The sequence below is a fragment of the Rhinolophus sinicus genome, chromosome 5 (assembly GCF_057876585.1).
Source record: "Rhinolophus sinicus isolate RSI-liver-muscle chromosome 5, RSI-T2T, whole genome shotgun sequence".
Classification (NCBI taxonomy): domain Eukaryota; kingdom Metazoa; phylum Chordata; class Mammalia; order Chiroptera; family Rhinolophidae; genus Rhinolophus; species Rhinolophus sinicus.
Window position 1 is genome coordinate 80,340,251 of NC_142505.1, and position 18,029 is coordinate 80,358,279.

The 18,029-nt window shown below is 35.5% G+C and overlaps 2 protein-coding genes across 15 annotated transcripts in view; one reads left to right on the plus strand and one right to left on the minus strand.

Annotated features, from left to right (window-relative positions):
• The window catches only part of KLHL3 (kelch like family member 3), a 237,405-nt gene extending 237,163 nt beyond the window's left edge, over nucleotides 1-242 (minus strand). For 7 of the 11 annotated variants that reach the window (XM_074313570.2, XM_088798628.1, XM_074313563.2 and 4 more), the window contains exon 1: nucleotides 103-242. Coding sequence is in view for 2 of the 11 variants with exons in the window: in XM_074313559.2 (XP_074169660.1) it covers nucleotides 103-131 (29 nt within the window). In the remaining 9 variants the exon portion in view is untranslated. The remainder of the gene's footprint in view (nucleotides 1-102) is intronic. The other 4 variants (XM_074313573.2, XM_074313559.2, XM_074313568.2 and 1 more) reach the window with 2 other exon arrangements.
• MYOT (myotilin) overlaps nucleotides 1-18,029 on the plus strand; it is a 40,878-nt gene that overhangs the window by 18,274 nt on the left and 4,575 nt on the right. Inside the window, exons 5-12 of one of the 4 annotated variants that reach the window (XM_088798621.1) lie at nucleotides 172-313; nucleotides 1,580-1,603; nucleotides 2,637-2,756; nucleotides 2,862-3,105; nucleotides 10,056-10,619; nucleotides 14,521-14,695; nucleotides 15,498-15,602; nucleotides 17,928-17,977. In XM_088798621.1, coding sequence (XP_088654747.1) covers nucleotides 172-313; nucleotides 1,580-1,603; nucleotides 2,637-2,756; nucleotides 2,862-3,105; nucleotides 10,056-10,619; nucleotides 14,521-14,695; nucleotides 15,498-15,602; nucleotides 17,928-17,977 — 1,424 coding nt within the window. Of the gene's footprint in view, nucleotides 1-171; nucleotides 314-1,579; nucleotides 1,604-2,636; nucleotides 2,757-2,861; nucleotides 3,106-7,350; nucleotides 7,478-10,055; nucleotides 10,620-14,520; nucleotides 14,696-15,497; nucleotides 15,603-17,927; nucleotides 17,978-18,029 lie in introns of those variants that run through there. The other 3 variants (XM_088798620.1, XM_019740232.3, XM_019740233.3) reach the window with 3 other exon arrangements.

An 18,029-nucleotide genomic window follows, 5' to 3' on the forward strand; every position in this document is an offset into this window, starting at 1 on the left:
TGACTGTAGAGCACACTATAAAGCACAAAAAAATGCCCAGCAACTCCTTGTTTTGATTAAGATACAGTGAGTCAATAATTATAAAAAACCTTGCACACTTACTTCAATTTTTGTCCGAAATTATTGTACATGAAACAGTTTCTCCCATTCTGTGAATTGTTTGTTCTTCAGCATCTTCAAGACATCTCTACAACCAGAGGTCAATTTGTCGTGTTTGAATGCCGAGTCCAGGCCACAGCCACAGTTGAAGTTCACTGGTACAGAGAAAAAGAACAGATAGCCGACTCAGAGGACTTCCGGATTCTGAGGAAAAGTATCGTGATAAACTTCTCAATTTGCTTTTTATTCTAATTAACTTTGAAATTTATTAATAATTCATGTTTTAAAGTTTAACAGATGATTTGTTCCAGACTCAGATATTCGTATTGTTAATTGTTATTTCAAATCCAAATGATTCCTCAACAAAAAAACTAAAGACAGCTGTTTTGTTTTCATGAAACAATAATTTTGATATCTGTGAAAAGACTGGCTATTTTCATAAACTAATCTTAACTATCCTAATGAGTTCTTGGCATACAAACAAGAAAAAAATGTGAGAATATATTTTTTAAAGAGTAAAACAAATGAAAACTGATGCATAACATTCTAAATACTTTATTGTGTGTGTCCCACCGAGTAACTAATTTAGGAAAGGGTAAAAAATATGATATCTCTTATGCTAAACACTGAGTTTACACTTTATAAATCATTTCTCATTTAATCCTCACATCAATATTTTGAGGTATGTGTTATTATCTTCATTTTATAAGTAATAAAACTAAAATCAGAAACTTTAAATGTCTTGCCCAAGGTCACAAAGCTAGTAAATGCTGAAGGCAGAGTTCAAGCCCAAGATAGGTATGGCACCAAGTAAAGAAAATATATTCATTTAAATATGAATTCAAAACAACTGAACATTTCCACATCACATTAAAGAAGAAACATCTCCATTATGCAATATATTTCTTTTTAACATAACATTTACTGCATTTTGTGCAACTCAGTAATACAAATTATAGTAAATCTCAAAAATATATAACATAAAAAAGAAATTTAAAATTACCTATATTCTCACTACCCAGAAACAATTATTATTCACCTTTAGTGAATTTTTCTACAGTACTACTACAGTATTTTTATAATGCAATATTCAACTTTAATTAGAGAGATTAAAAGAAAAGGATTCTTTTGGGATAAAGAGGCTGCCTCAGGATTAGTGTTTCAGTAATGGTTCACACTCAGAGAAGAGACATTATCTCAGAGATGAAGAACAAAGGCCCAGAGAAGGAAAGTAATTTTCAAAGTCACAGGGCAATGTAGTGGCAGAACAGGACTAAAATACAGTTCTTCTAGCACCCTGCCCAGTGTTTGTTCCTTTATGCTCCTTTTGTGAGTTTCTACAGAATTTATGGTCTGTGACTCCAGATTACAGTCAACCTTGTATTTGCTTCAAGTTATTTCTCATATACACATGGCCCCTTCTCCCAACTAAACTGATTGTCATGATTTAAATTCTCTGTTCTCTTGTTTTCTCTTTCAGAAGCTTGTTTATCATCCATTCCTGGTAAGCAGAATTTTTCAATGTTTTGATAATAAATGATCAAATCAAAATTAGCATCAGAAGACTTTGTCTCCTAAATCACTTTTGCCTTCATGAACATTTTGGAGCTACTCTATGCCAACTCTTGAACACAAACAAGAAACAAGATAACTGGGATCTTTAACACTTTGTAAGCGGGCATTTTCCCGCCAAATCGTGTCGTAACGCAGGGCTTTTTTGACATTTTCTCGCCAAAATTAGACTTTCCGTAAAGTATTCATATCTTTCGATCTATTTGATATTTTTCTATGAAACTTTCAGTGTTTTAGTTTAAAAAGAGGTCTCTATTTATTTACTTTGCAAAATTTTTGCCGGTTCCAACTAGAGGCGATATGACGAGTTTACTCATTTCCCACAAAAAATGTGTTATTAAGTGCATTTATCTATTCATTCACTTAACATGCATTTACTGAGGACAGACTAAGGCCAGGTTCCATTATTGCCCATAGCCCCTGCCCTCATCGAGCATGCATTCTTCCACGCACTCCACCTGGCATAGTATTTGTGCCTCTTGAGCTGTACACAGAGGTGACCTAACATCAAATTGCTGATGGTCTAAGAAATAGGTATGGTGCCCATCACACAGAGCCCATCACTGTATTAACATTAAGTCTAACTACCATGGCAATGATCATTTTTAGGTCAGTTCAGAAAATTTTTCTATGGGACCTTTATGCTAAGCACTAATGCTACAGAAATCTAGAAGTGAAGGAATAAAGTGTGATTCCTGTTTTCAAGGAACTCAGTCTAGTACAGAAAACGTGTCTGAGAGGCAGGTGATAGGGATCATGCTGGTTGTTTTAAGATGTATTTTTAAGATTTATCTTCATAAGCCTATTCAAAGACAAAAAATCTAATCAGATGTTGTTGTTTTTAAATCTCAGGAATACTCTATTTATTCCCAGTACCTAACACTCCCTGACATCCTCCCACACTATTTGTTTGCTAATTCAGGGCACCAAATATTCTAGTCATGTTGAATCTCTTCCCTTTACAGAGGAAGTCTGCACCTTGATTATCACAGAAGCATTTCCTGAAGACTCTGGGGAATTCAAGTGCGTTGCAAAAAATGAGGCCGGGACTGTAGTCTCCACAGCAAGACTCTTAGTTTCCCCAGGTAATTACTCTTCATGATCTAGCTCCCTGCTCCATCCAATTCAACCTGAGCCAAGAGGAAGAGTGTCTGTTTCTATCTGAACTGGTGACTAATTGTATTTTTCAGAAGGAAAAGAAATGGAGAAATCAGAGAGTTCACCGAAGTTCCCCAAGAGGAAATTTTCTCCAAAAATAGCTTCCTTTCCCTGGAGCAGTGACAGCTACACAAAAGACAAAAATCCAGACAACACCCTAATAAACCTCAAACCAACTATTCCTGAACCAGCCAATCATACTGAACGTGAGATCCAGATTCCAAAAGAGGATTTCTACCCTATCAATGAAAATTCCTCTGGGCTACAACCACAATGGTAAGGGCAGACAGACCTAACATTCACTCATGCAACAACTATTCTTGGTTCTGCAGATAGAATAGTGAACCTGACAAGTCTCCTGCCCTCAGGGAGCCTGCATTCTGAACTGAATCACATTAACTGTCATTTCTCTCTTGTTCTCCTACATGCATTTCACCAAGGATGAAACAGTAAGTCGGGTGCTTAGAGTCATATTTAAGGGTTTATTACAGGGATTTACTGAAGAAAAAAAAATTAACAATGCTCAAAATGGCACAAGATTTTTAAGAAGTGGAATCTTTTTCCAAAATAGAATTCAGTGTCCTATCTCAATATAAATATGTAAAACATTTTGTGATAAAGGTTTCTTCATGATCAGTCTTAGAATTATCCTTGCATTCAGAGGACAAATGTATAAATGGAAAGGCAATTCAGTAAGTAAATCTGCCAACCAGGCTATGTTTAAAACAATACAACGCACCACGAGCCTCACTCCCTAAACACAAATCTCAAACTAAAATATTGATTTAAAAAAAATCTAAAAGTCATATAAAAATTGTTTTAACAGTATTTAATAACATAGTCCACTCAATATTTTACCAGCCTAAAGTTACCTTTAGGTTAAATTTAGGTTATACACATTTAATATAACTTAATAAATCAGCATTCTTGACTAGCTACCTAGAACTAAGTGTAACCTCTGTTAATTACAAAATAAAGATATTGGAATCTCTTTTAAGAAGAGATTTCTTGAGTAATATTTGGGTTTATTAAGTGAGAGAAATATATCATGTTAGAGACAGACGGAATCAGAGGTCATCTATGTGAAGTTCCTCATTCTACAAATGACTAAAAAATGTAGGTGATTGGCTCATATCGTTGAGTGCTAGTTCCTCATGCTTCCTTGACCTTGGGATAGATAATTCTCCAAGTATTTCTTGCAATGAAGACAGTGAGGGCAAGAGTTTGGACCTGAAGATCAACAGACCTGGAACAATGTATGTGACATACATAGTAGTCATAGAAATCAATAGATAGTAGCTATTACTTCACTGCATTTTTTTTTTTTTTTAAGCAGGACCAGTTTATCTCTAATAACAGTGATTTCTCGGTTGGTCTCCTGGAACCCCTTTAGCTTCTGGGATCTCTAATTGCCTTAGCAGTAGCTACCCCTATAAATAAAGTTTCCTCGTGGGGTCAAGGAAGAACGGGAGTGTGGAACAATAGATAAGACTGCAACTTATTCAACATTTATTAAGCACATTCTATGTGTTTGTCAGTTTCTCTACTGGACTTGCCTTGGGAAGATGGCCAATACTGATTATCTAAAACTTTTCTCCATGAGTACCTGTGTTTAGCAGTAAGCCTTTAAGACTTAAAAAGACTTTGAATTTATAGTATCTTTCATAGGAGATTACCACCTTTTTCATTAATAAAACCTTCTATGGGGGAAAATTACGGTAAATTTCCATAAAAGCTAACAAGATTTTATGGAATGTCTACCATGAGTTACACTGCACTAGGCAAGATAAATAATAAACAGTCCCTTCCTCAGGAAAAAAGTTAACCTAACTGAGGAGACATACTATGCCACATAATAGTCCATTATGATTTCCTGTTTCATTTGAGTCGCTCAGCAACCCTCTGATTTAGGTTAGTACAAGAGATGCTATCTTTGTTTTTCGGTTAATTATTAAAGCTCAGGGAGTTTAAGCAACCTGTCTAAGATTACACAGTAAGTATGTACAGTGGGCACTAAGACTCAAGTCTCCAAAATAAAAAGATCAATGTGTCTAGAAAGTTGTGGAACTTAACCAAATTAATGCTACCATTTTTACCGTTCGACTCCAAACCCAGTGAAGACCCATTATTATTTCTTGCTTGAGAAGACTATGAGTCAGTGCTAGAATGGATATTTCAAATTACAAGTGCTACAGTGGGATTCCCTTTCACTATATGTCTATGCAGAACTTCAGCAATCACAGTGCATTAAGCATAACCTGAAAATAAAATGTTCTTCACTCTTTAGTCCTTTCATCTTCAATGGGACATTTCCCTTCTCAGTTGATATAGCAGAAATTACCTTCATCGCACACATCTGACTTTAGAAGAAGCTCACAGCACCCTTTTTACAATAGCATATATACTTCACATTTTAAAAAACAAGGGCTATAAATGAAGAGGGAATGAATGAGTGACAGTTAAACAGCTACCCTTCCACTGATGATGGGACAAAAAGGAATTCCCTTAAAATGCAGCAGGAAATGTTTCAGTGAGATAGTAGGAAATTACCTACATTTTCTAGGGCATTAGAATGACTTGCCAGAGGCTCTTACTGATAATTTAGAGAAAGCACCAGGAAAAAGTTGTCTTTGGAGGCAGGTTGGAACATGGTTCACCCATTTGACATCTCAATGATTCTTTCAGGTTTAGGATGATTTTTCTCAAATAAGCCATTCACATTTGTGAGAAAACAACATTCAACAAAGCAAACCAAACATTAAAAAGTAGAAAAACAGACTCATAATGGATTACTAAGTATAGCCCCTATATTTAATGGTCTGCAAATGGAGTCATCAAAGAGGACCTTCCTTACCTTTCCCAAATCACTTCCTGACCCCCCATTGCAATGAGAACCTTAGCCTAGATATACCATGGAACTACTACACTGTAACCAATGTTATATCTTACAAAGGCCTAGGGAAAAGAAGAGGCAAACCTTAAAGGATTAAAGAGTAAAATTTGACAGTTTATCCTGGGCGTCTTCCCTATTTGGCTGGTAGGGAATATCTCAAACTTTTAGGTACTAAGAGACCTGACTCTAGTGTCTCCTCCCCCTTGCCCCAATCAAAACCTCTCAGAAAGAAATCAAATATCCGTGACATACACCACATTTGAAGTGCCCAGAATAGTGCCTGATTCATAGTGAGTGCTATACGTGGTTACTCTTATTTTTATTGTCATTTGCATTTACATTTTAAGTCCTTCTAATTTGGATTAAAAGACTTCTTCCCTGTCAATGGAATCTGAATTATCAGCAGATGTGGAGAAATATTTTGGGAAATTCCTGAAATAAGACTTTCTAGGCAAACACCTACACATCAAGTCTAGTGTGCTTTTTCTACTAAGTAATGGCTGCATGCCCAGGCATCAATTACCAAACTTTCTCTGAACACCAAAGGAAGATACACCTACATAGTCAGCTGTGAAGAATTTTATGTGGCTCATATGTGCTCAAACATCTATTTGTTGGGCCCTAATGTACACAGTAACCAAATCAAGACTAGAGTACTCATGAGGGAAGGAAATAAATACATATGCTTTAAACAATAGAACCACACCAAAACTGAAGCCACTAAAAGGGGATAATTCCACTCAACTGGCCTGATCCTCATGCCACCTAATCTTCTCCACCATCTCTTTCGTTGACTTAAAATTTTCTTCCTCTGTTTAAGTATTTACTTCCCTGCACAAAAAATGGAAACCTAAGTATCACGATGGTCTCCTTGGTAAAATGACAAAGGAAAATGTATACCTGCTAGAAGGAAGGGAGATAAAGGAGAGTTGACAGCACAGAATCCTAGTGGTATAGATTATTTGTTTGGTAGTTTAAGTGTTTCGGAAACTTTTAGAATAAAATTACAAGGTCAAGGCAGCATAATGCCATATAGATTCAGAAAACTTGCCAAAGATATCAAATCGTATTTTTCCACACCCTCCCACCTTCCCAGTGACACACCACCGTCAATCACCCAGCTCTCCTGCCTTTAGCCAGACCACACCCCCTTTCCTGAAACAATCTGCTTGATCCCTGCTCCACCCCCACTCATGTTTAGCAAGGGGGGGAAAAAGCCTTCAGATGAACAACTCTCCAATACAAATCAATTTGGACCCCATCCATCACTGGTCTAATTCCTGGAGGAGTCTTATGAGATACACCACCAGTCGTAGAATATATGAAGGGATTCATAGTCCTTCTTTCTTCAACAGGGACGTCAAAGCCCCCACCACGATAAAAGAAATTGAGTTTTCTTTATACCTTTTCCCATTTCCCAATTCACTGCTCTTCCCCCAAGAGCTTGTTAAAGCTCATAGTTAAAATTCACATCTAAAATAAAAAGGCCTGCAAGAGAAGCTCATGTAATCCCACTCCTTAAATATCACTAAGACATCTGAGATATTGTTTAGATTGTGGACTCTTACTTTGACATGCCAGCATAGGTAGGTAGACAGGCAAGCACATCAGATGTCACTGTTTGGCAGCCGGTAAAAGTCAGTGGTGCTATAATATTAAGCACAGAGCCACTAGATTAGTCTGTGAGGGAAGGGGATGCCTCTTCCTTCCCTTCAACAGTGAGTTAAACCCAGCTGGCACCCTCTGGAACTACCGGTAAGTCCCTTCTTTATTCCTGCTACAGTTTTTTTGTTTTGTTTTTTGTCCAAATCAGCGGAGTGTGTACAGAAGTGATCTTCAGATAGAGTTTGAAAGCCACAACATCATAATGGTATTATACAAAGATTGGAAGAGAAACTGATCTATTCATTCCATTGAAACTGGAAGGCATTATAGAAAACATAGAAGAAAAGATAGTTATGTGTTATTATTTTTTAAGTCATCGTTTTTCCTTGAAAGGGGACACTTGGTCTGTCTGTAATTGTGGTGATATCCTACAGCTTCAAAACATCCTCAATCAGCTTTGTGTGCAAGTCTGTGCTACAATAGAGATGGGGGAAAATGTTAAGATTTTTTAAATAGGAGACCGAATAGTATTTTATTTATGAAATCTTTAAATTTATTTAACATTATTTAGAAGGAAATGATACTGTAATGTACTAGAATCTAATCTAGAACTGAATTGTTGAACAGTAATTATAACCATGAAGAAAAGACATTCAGAGTTACCTGTGTGAATATCTGTATAAAATTTGGTAAGACAAAACAAAATAAAATTTTTCAAAGAATATATTTTTAATTGAACTTTAAAAAATAACAGTAAATTTTAACTATGTAGGCCAATACCAAAATGAACAAGATAGTTGACATTCTAGAAATATCTGTGAAGAAAAATAGGGGACTTTGGGGAAAATATCTGCTAGCTATTTGTTAAACAGTTTATTCCTTGCTATTTGAAATGAATCTGAATCATTTGCCTGCCCAAAAAGGAATTTAGGAACCAAACTAGATTTAATTCTTAATGGAATGAAATTAACTATAGAACGACTGGCCTTGAAATAGAGTCTTTTTTTAAGAACTATTTAAAGCCTCCTTCTGGATGTTTTTCCCCAACAATTTAAAGGCCTAATTTAGTTAATTACTAAAATGCACTCTAGTTGAATGTACTTGTGATCATAAACTTGAAATTAAAGTATTACATGACTTTTTAAGTGTTCTTTTCAATAGAATCTTTCTCTTGGCTATTTAGTTGCATTTTTGTTCTTTCCTAAAGCTGCTAGTTTTCATTTAAACTACATGCACAACCATAGAATGCAGTTGTCTAGAAATTTTTCATTAAAAATGATACTTTCTTCAAGATAGGAAATCAAATAATTATAAGATTTTGTTTCAATAATGACAAACACTGGCTAATTTTGTTAACTAAAAGTTTCATTTATCATTATCTCAGTGTTGGTTCTCAGTATCTCTATGTGAAACAAACTAAATGTATTTTGGACTAAATTACCTGATATTTTGAATAAAGACAGAATCAATACTACAACAATTTATAGGGCTAGTCTTTGTGTATAATGTCTGTATACAGTCCTGCTTAGATTTACTACACTAATGGAAGAAACAGAGGGATATATAATTGCTTAAGGTGATTTTAGTGACATATGATTCATCTAAAGAAAAATGGGGATCTACTGTAGGAAGTCAGGTAAATCAATGCAGAGAAAAGTAAGAGAAATGGCACCCATCTTTTCTTGGTAACATCTAGGCTGGCTTCATAGTTGTTGCCTTACTTCCTTCTGTACAACCTGTTTGCTGTTTCAAAAGAGAAAATAAGAGAGGGGCTGAAATAATTTCAAAATTAGTCTAAAATACATATTAAACAGGTAAAAATAATAAAAAGTAAAACTAAATAATTAAGAGAACATCAAGACCAATAGCTAGATAGCATAATCTAAAAAAATAACAGAAAAAATTTACAAATGGCTCTGGAATGCAGTCAGTAACATATATTATATACACACAGAGAGACACAAACCCACAGTCACTCTTGAATGACAGTCGAGTTTAGTACTCTGATCAAATTTGGAATCAAGGGAAGAAAAACAAGCAGTAAATTGTAAGGTGAACAAAATCCACTCAAAGTTGACAACAGTGAATTACAGATGTTCACTCTGTGAAATTGCGTAAGGGTGAAGGAATAAATATGGATATTAAAATAATGTTCTTTACAAAAGCAGCATATTGCTCCCCTTGATTTACCATGACATCATTCATCACAGGTCATTAGGACACTGGTATATCACAAGAGCTGTTCATTGCTTTTGATGAGCAATGGGAAGGATTCAAACTGAATAGAAGCTGACATGTTATATATTTAACTGCTAATACGTAATTTTAAATCATTGAATCTCTGTGCTTAATGAAACTGCAGCCTCTGGGAAAAAGCTGATCATGAGACCATAAAATTACCACACTGAGCAACATCACAGAATATCTTTTCATAAATAACCACTTGACAAACACAAACTTTGCACTCCTGCATCTGGAAGCCCCTGGGCATGCTTTAAGAATTACCCAGAGCAAACACTAATGAATCCTTTTTTCTTATTCTCAAGGGAAAAGTCATTTGTTCAAAATAAAAGATAAAGGGGAAGTATAGAAGCCAAGAAAGTTCCTCCTTGAGATGACCTTGAAAGCATATAAGCTCAAAAAAAGCGCATTAAGTCCGGAAGGATGTTAAATAAACAGTACTGTTTTTACACAAATATTGTAACTGAATCATTTTCTCCTTTTGAAGGAACGATATTCTTCAAGAGAAGGCCACTCCATCAAAGCCAGGAGCACAGCATTCCCAGGATCTCCACAAGGGGCACACCAAGGCTGCTTCTGACTCCTTGGGACTTTCTGTAATTCCAGGCTTGCAGCCCCAAATTCAGGATCCCACCCCTCCAGGAGCAAATCACTGTAGTAATAAACTGCCTTCATCTTCCATATACCAGCTAAGCATGTTTAACTACGAACGGCCAAAACACTTCATCCAGTCCCAAAATCCATATGGCTCCAGACTGCAGCCTCCCGGACCAGAAACCTCCAGCTACTCTAGCCAGAACAAACAGTCTTCCATTATCATCCAGCCCCGCCAGTGCACAGAGGAAAGATTTTCTGCTTCCTCAACAATGAGCTCTCACATCACCATGTCCTCCTCTGCTTTTCCTGCTTCTCCCCAGCAGCTTCCAGGCTCCAACCCAGGCCAAAGGGTTACAGCCACCTACAACCAGTCACCAGCCAGCTTTCTCAGCTCCATATTACCATCACATCCTGATTACAGTAGCAGTAAAATCCCTTCCACTGTGGACTCCAAGTAAGTGAATTTTTTACATACATACATACATATGGGTATGTATTGCATACATAGCGAGCTTGTAAATGAGGATGGGGTGGGGGGTGATAGTAGTCCATTCTTAACTATCTAAAAAGGCTACATGACCTCAACGTCTCATTCCATAATTCTCCTAGAACACCTGAACCAGGGTACTGGAAATAAGAGGTCATCTGACCCATTCTCCAATGTCCAGGCCAAGCTGAACCCAAATCATCTATTATCCATACAATTATTTACCTATTATTTTCCATCTTCAAAAAAATTTTTCTAACATACCCAAGAACTGTGAACTATTCCCCCAGTTCTAAGCTAAGTTCCTCAAGCTATAAATTTAATCGCTCTAGTTCTGGGCTTAGCTGAGATGAAGAACACCTGTCTGCTCATCTTCAGGTAGGATTTCCTCTCACATAAGCAGAGGCTATTAAATTTTTCAGTCTTTTTTTTCCTATCCATTTTCCCCTCCGATCTTGAACATCCACTTGGCTAAAGAGAAACTCTGTGATTCAGACACTAATGTTAGTATGAATTTTCCTTACTATGATCAGAAGAAAAGCTTGAATAAAGGTTTATGACCTTAAGGTTTCCTTCGGTAATTAAAACCACACTTTTTCAAATTGGTTAGGCTGATCTAAATACAGGGAAGAATACCTGCAGCCTTATGCAAGCATGTACTCTTTTCCCAGCCCTAAAACTGTCCTAGGAGAACATGATACGAAGGACACAGTGGTTGTGCTTTTTTTAAAACGTGAACTGAATACTTTGTGCTTATGCAAAGTTAGGGCTATCAGTTTTCCTGTTCCCTAGCTGGCTAGAACATCAGAGAATTAAATCAAAGACATCTGAAAAAAATTGTCCGATGGAATGTGTTTTGTTTGTTGCGGGCTTATTGACAGATTTGCTGAAATTCTTGCTAATTTCTCTCCGTCTTCTCTAGAGGCTAATTTTTTTCTAGAGATTCCTATTGTTGGTGACAACTCTGGAAACCTAGTTAAATTATAGCAATTCAACTTGCAAAGAAACTTTTTCAATATCTTTAATAAAAACCAGGAAAGCCAAAAATATTTGTTAGAATCCTATCAATATTAGGTTGAACCATTTGAAATGGCTGACAGCCAAAAATGGCATTCTTATAGATTTGGTCTAGTATTTTTTAAAGTTCCTTGAATAATTAAGAGCCCTCTCTCTTCTCTCCAAATTCCCATTATTCCCATTATCACACAAGGGAGATTTTCCTTGGTCACATTTTACCCAGATGATCTTTTTCCACCTAACTTTCAATTATTTCCAAATTTCCTATATGAGCATTTTTAAATCTAAAATAACCTTTCTATTTTTCTTAGTCAAGTCTTTCAATCCTACTCCAAATTACTGTCCAGAAAATAAAGCCATCAAATAAATATTACTGAACCTCAACCATATGCCTAGCTCTGTGCACAGAATAAGAAGGCAAAAATGAAGAAAAAATAAAACATAGGAGGTCCCCAAACAAGAGATCAAAGATCTAGCTTTAGCTGTTCTATTTTCAGCAACCACAGATAACACTTTTAATCTTCCCGCAGCCACTTGATACCCACTCAGTGCCCAGCTGCACAGGGTGGAAAGCTCTGGCCCTTTGAACATTTGTGCACAACTCCCTCAATTGTTATGAAGGGCTTAAGTTTGCCATGTCTGCTAAAATAATCCCTTGGATTCTGACCCAGAGAAGTTTGAAAGCTTTATTTAGCTTTTCATCAGTAGGAAACCCTTAAGCAAACGTTCTATTCAGTTGATCAAACCACAGATTGGAAATTGAGAGAACTCTTTAATTCCAATTATTCCTTTCAAAAACCTCGCGTGTGATATTCAGCAACTTTACCTTACCTGCTCGGTGATTCAGTTTTCTGATCTGTAACAAAATTAGGGATTTGGGTGATTAATGATAGGGAAAAAAAGACCTATACGGCAATGTGCAAGTATAATATTAGTTTATAAATATGAGTAGATATCAAGATCTAAAACTTAAGCCATCTAACCTGGTAATAATGGGTGTATTACGTGAATAAAGTGACTGAGGTTACATATACATCAGTGATTCTCAGTCTTGGTTTTGATAATCCCTCAAGATTTCTCAGATACATTACATTATATTATGACAGCCTGAAAACAGAAGTATTTAATGCTAGTTCACTTTAAGAAATGTGTGACTTCTACAAAGATGGTAGGCTAGCTACAATAAATTTTTTAAAAGTTACTATAACTTCATACAGTTGGAGAAAAATATCTGTAAGACCAAAGGAATTTTACCACTTTGAGCTGGGAATTCACTCTTAAAACAAGCAAATGAACAAAACAAAACAAAAACTATTTATTTAAACATTTGATTATTTACTTAACAGAACAAATCATACTTTAGTTAAAAATATAGACAATCCTGAAGATCTGAAATGTAAGGAGGAGAAATGTGTATCATCAACTTTGAATACAGAGCATCTTGAATACAGTGAAAAACATTCATCCAACTGACAGAATCACCTATATCCGAGCGCTGTGTCAGTGGATATAAATGATATTATGGTGAGGAATAAGACATTTTTCTCAGTATGTTTACCATCTAGAGAATACTAACAAAGTCTCCAATGCCTACAAAAATAAAAACTCTGGCTGCATTCAGAGAAGTATCTCCACGTAGCTTACAAGTTATTTTAATGATCCTTGAGAATATCTGAACAGGAACATGTCACAGAACAGACCAATGTTGCTTCATCTGGATAAGTGGAAAACATTTATTATAATGGTAAAATATTGAGGGTAGTGGTCAGTTTTCTCACATTAAACATATAAGCTAGCACCTGTAGTGCCCTAAACGAATAAACTATGAAATCTGAACAAAGCACTGTGAAAATTGTGAGCTACCTAACAGATCTAATAATACAGGAATCCCTAAATATGACCCCTGCCCCCCTCTATTGGAATCAACAGGGAAACTCTGGAAGGGACAGGAACATCTCAGAAGAAAATTTAGGACCAGAACTTGAAATAAGGATTTCAACTACTGTTCAAATTTGCTCCCTTTTTTTCCAACCCTTCCCCCTTTTTTTAGTTTACATTTCTTTCTCCCTCCTCTTCTAATCATTCTTTCTCCAAAAAAATCACATTAACAATGTTAAAGAAACTGCCATTATTATACAAGCTATCTGTTATATAGTGCCATACTTGGATATTCCAGAATATGAAATTAATAGGAACGGGAAAATAACAGAAAAGCCAGAGACCAATGTAAGCCTGTAAACTCTATTCAAAGCAATAGAATATTCGCTAAATACCAACAGTTATACCGGTAAATGTTTAACAGTCAGCTGGAGGAAGGAGCGATTTGTGGTATTTACCAATTTTCCTGGTGTAGATACTCCCACCACCACCAATTTCAAATTGTCAACATGAAATCATAGGAAGCTGCGTAGACATGCTAAAAATCAGCTCTCCTGAGCCCGTATGAGTCACCTCCAGCATACCACTGCTTAATTATTCACTTAGCAATCAAACTTCTGAAATTCAGGTGTAAGCTTAGAAGAGCTCGCAAGCTGCCAGTAACTAGACTTCCTCTTACTTCCTTAGGGAAGATCTTCAAGGAAGGACATCCTCCTTATATCTTATATAAATTGTTCCTCCCGCCACTTAAGTTGCATTTGCCAAGACCAAAAGAAAAAAAAGCTGGTAACCATTCTTACAAAATCATTCTTGGCTGTTATTAGGAAAATTGGTGGTTTTAGTAACACTAGTACTACTAAGTTATAGATTCAACCTAAGCTAAAAGTAATTGACAAAACAAGGCCAGATCTCTTTTACATACATATCTTACTCTAAAGGTCTTTTTTAAAAAAATATTTTTTTCTTTTTAAAGCTGTCAACAACCCTCAGTTGGCCAACCTGTAAATGCTAAGCCATACCAAAGTGCAAACGCTAAGCCCACCCCAAGTACTCCTGACCATGAAATACAAGGATCAAAAGAAGCTCTGATTCAAGATTTGGAGAGAAAGCTAAAATGCAAGGACAGCCTTCTTCATAATGGAAATCAAGTGAGCAAGATCTCTCTTCTGTACTAAAGCCAATTAAACTATAAAATCTAATCTGAGTAAGAAAGTTCTTTCTGTCTCAGAGATCTATGACTATACAATAAAATCACCTCTTGGTTTTCAGTAGCAAAATGAAGCAAACGAAAAATCAATCTGAATGATTTAATATTTTCTTTTAGGCATTACCTTCTCATAAAATACATCTGATGACTAAATAACTAATAGGAAATACTATCAATGTGACTTCTTCATGTATTTTGGTGTATATTATTGATGAACAAACAGCTATAATTTTTAATTGGTAACTTACTGTGCACATTGTATGAGTCATCTGTCTTTGAAACAGTACTATATGCCTTTAATCCAAATACATGTAACATACCTGTTGCACTGCTTTCAGCCAGTAGTAAGTCAGATATTCAGTGTTCATTTAATGAAAGTAATTTCTCAATGTGAAGACATGCAGTACTATATTCGAAGACAGAGCCAAATAGGACAAGCACACAAGGAGGAAGGGAAAGACTCTCCCTTTACTTGGGATAACCTTATCTAAGGGTGATTGTACCTGCCTTTCCTAGGTGCAAAAAGAAAATGGAAGTATTACAGATGTGGGAAGTGGCACTAAAATGGAAGGAAATGCTTTGAATAAAAGAAAAGGTCTTCTTAAAAATACAGTATCTATCTATAATTCAATAGACAGAATTATACTTCTTTGGTAGAATTTTTGATGGCTTTAAGATAAAGCTGTACAAATAACTTTTATTAACTCTCATTACTGTCTCCTTAATGACTTCGATCGTTAAAGCGGCTAACGTATGAGGAGAAGATGGCTCGCAGATTGCTAGGACCACAGAATGCAGCTGCTGTGTTTCAAGCTGAAAATGACAGTGAGGCACAAAATTCACCACAGGTAAATTAAAACAATCTGTATCTAACCAGAGCGTTTTTTGTGTGTGTGATTTTTAGTCTTCTTTTCTAAATGTTTATAAATAGCATTTGAAGCAAAAGTCAATCACTTCCATGGAAGAGGCCATGATGGGCTGAAATATATATAGTTTCAATTTTACCCCATTTTTCTGGTGGTTCTAATATCCGCACAAGAAAATATCACAAAGACAAAAAACCAGGAAGCTAAAGAGTCACTTTTCATCTGGACATTCATGGGTCAGTTAAACCTAGGACTTTCTACAATTATCTGCATGGACAGAGAATTTATGAGTTGTAAGTCTTCAGTATGACAGAAGTTGAAACTCTAAACCAAAGTAATTAGAACCTTTTCCCATAAACTCATTTCAATGTTTTAAAATATACTCATGGCACAATGAAACATCCAATTCCTTTTGTCATGTTCCTGTATTCACAAACACTTATTAAAAACCATCAACCAACCAAAAAAAACAAAACAAAAACAAAAAACTGCTTGTGAGTAAATGGCTCCAAGATGAACAAAAACATCCTTTCCAAAAAGGGATTAACTTTATGGAGAGTATAAAGTGAACATCCATCTCACAGGCTTGTGCGTGACCAACTTCATTTTAACAAGTAAACTTAACCCTGAATAGAAATGTACAGTTCGAGGGGCAGACTAAACTGTGACTGCTGTGTCTTCCTTCTATAGCTACCTTTCATTCCTGCCCCAAAGGTCCACAAGAAACTGGGAGCCAAAGGGATGAAACTGGGCATTTGAAAATACCAAGCGTCTACGTATAAGTAGCTGAAAATAAGATTTTTGTTTCTGTTAAATAGCATAGTACTACTAAGAAGGATGGAGCAGGGTCTAACAAAACAAGTAACTAGAAACTGAAAACAGAATTTAAATCTCTTTTTGGCTCTTGAACAGTTCATACATTCATTCATTCAACTAATTTATATGGAACACCTACTGTGGTGGTACAGGAGATTACAGCAATAAGACACAATTCTACCTCTATTAGAAGTAACTCAAAGTAATGTTACATTGATGATGGCTTAACTTATAAATTATGATTTCAAGGGCAAGGATATATTGTTTTTCTCATTCATTCTTTAAAAACTTTAAAAGGAAGGTGATGGTAACAGGAAAAGGGATAGCAGCAAAATATATCATTATGAAATCAGGAAAGAAAAATCTTACATTTTTTGTACACTTCAAGCATTCTACCTAAATAATACAAAATGTCAGCAAACTATGTATAACTGAAGTGTCACATCTATGAATACAATATATACATATTCAAACCACCACTAAGGAAAAAAGTAAAAAACTTAATTTGGATATTTTCAGTTTAACTGGATTTTTATTTTTTTACCAAAAAATTAGTTGATTTGTTTGATCACTGAATTGTTGTTTCGACATTTTGCTTAGAAAACCTTAAGGCTAGCCAAAAATTGTTACGGAATTTTAAGAATTTTGTTTTAAAAAGACAAAATACATTAAACATATTCATCCAAAAATAAATTATTTGTACTGAATTGCTGTGTTATTATAGAGATGTTTTTAAGGTATTTGGGTAGGGAATATATTTTCCACTTCTTTGCATCCCACTATGCCAAGCACAGTGAAATACACAAAACAGGGACTAAATATCTGATCAGTTTATTAATTCTATTATAATTTTCATCAATTCCTGATTTTATTCTCAAACAGAAATAATTTTCTGGTGCTCAAATATAAATCCTAAAGATGTCTGCTTAAACACACCTTTATTAATCAGGAAGTAATTAATGTTGTTTTTCAAAGCCTTTTCATGGCCTACACATACCTTCTATGTTGTCCATCAGGATTTTGTGTCATGAGCTATAAAAAGAGAAGTATTTTCCAGTCTAATATGTTTACTGCTGTTGGTGCCACTTTTGAGCAGCAGGCATCATACTCCGTTACCTACTGCCAACGCAAGTGACTTCATGTCTATTCCTGTTTTACTAAAGGACAATCTGTACTATGTCCTCCCATTTCAAATACACAGGAGGGACATATCCTCTGTCACAAAATAGTCATCTGAAAAATGAACCACTATCAATTCAAAGTCTATCTAATTTTCGTAAATCATGTCTGTGGCATTTCTTGCTGGACTATTAGAAGGTTAGTGCACTATATCTTAAATGCTTAAAAGCTAAATGTATAGAACTAACCATGACCATACAAATGCAGCCAACATAGAAATGTTCCTTTCAACTACAACTACACGTACTTAGTTCAACTTCATTTCAAGCTAAAATGTGAATGTTAACATTATCACTTTGTTTTAATTCCAAGCAGCACAATTCAGAACATGCACGGTTGCAAGTTCCTACGTCACAAGTAAGGTAAAAAAAAATTTAATTTTAAAAATATATATTTTGCTACCTGCTTTCAGCT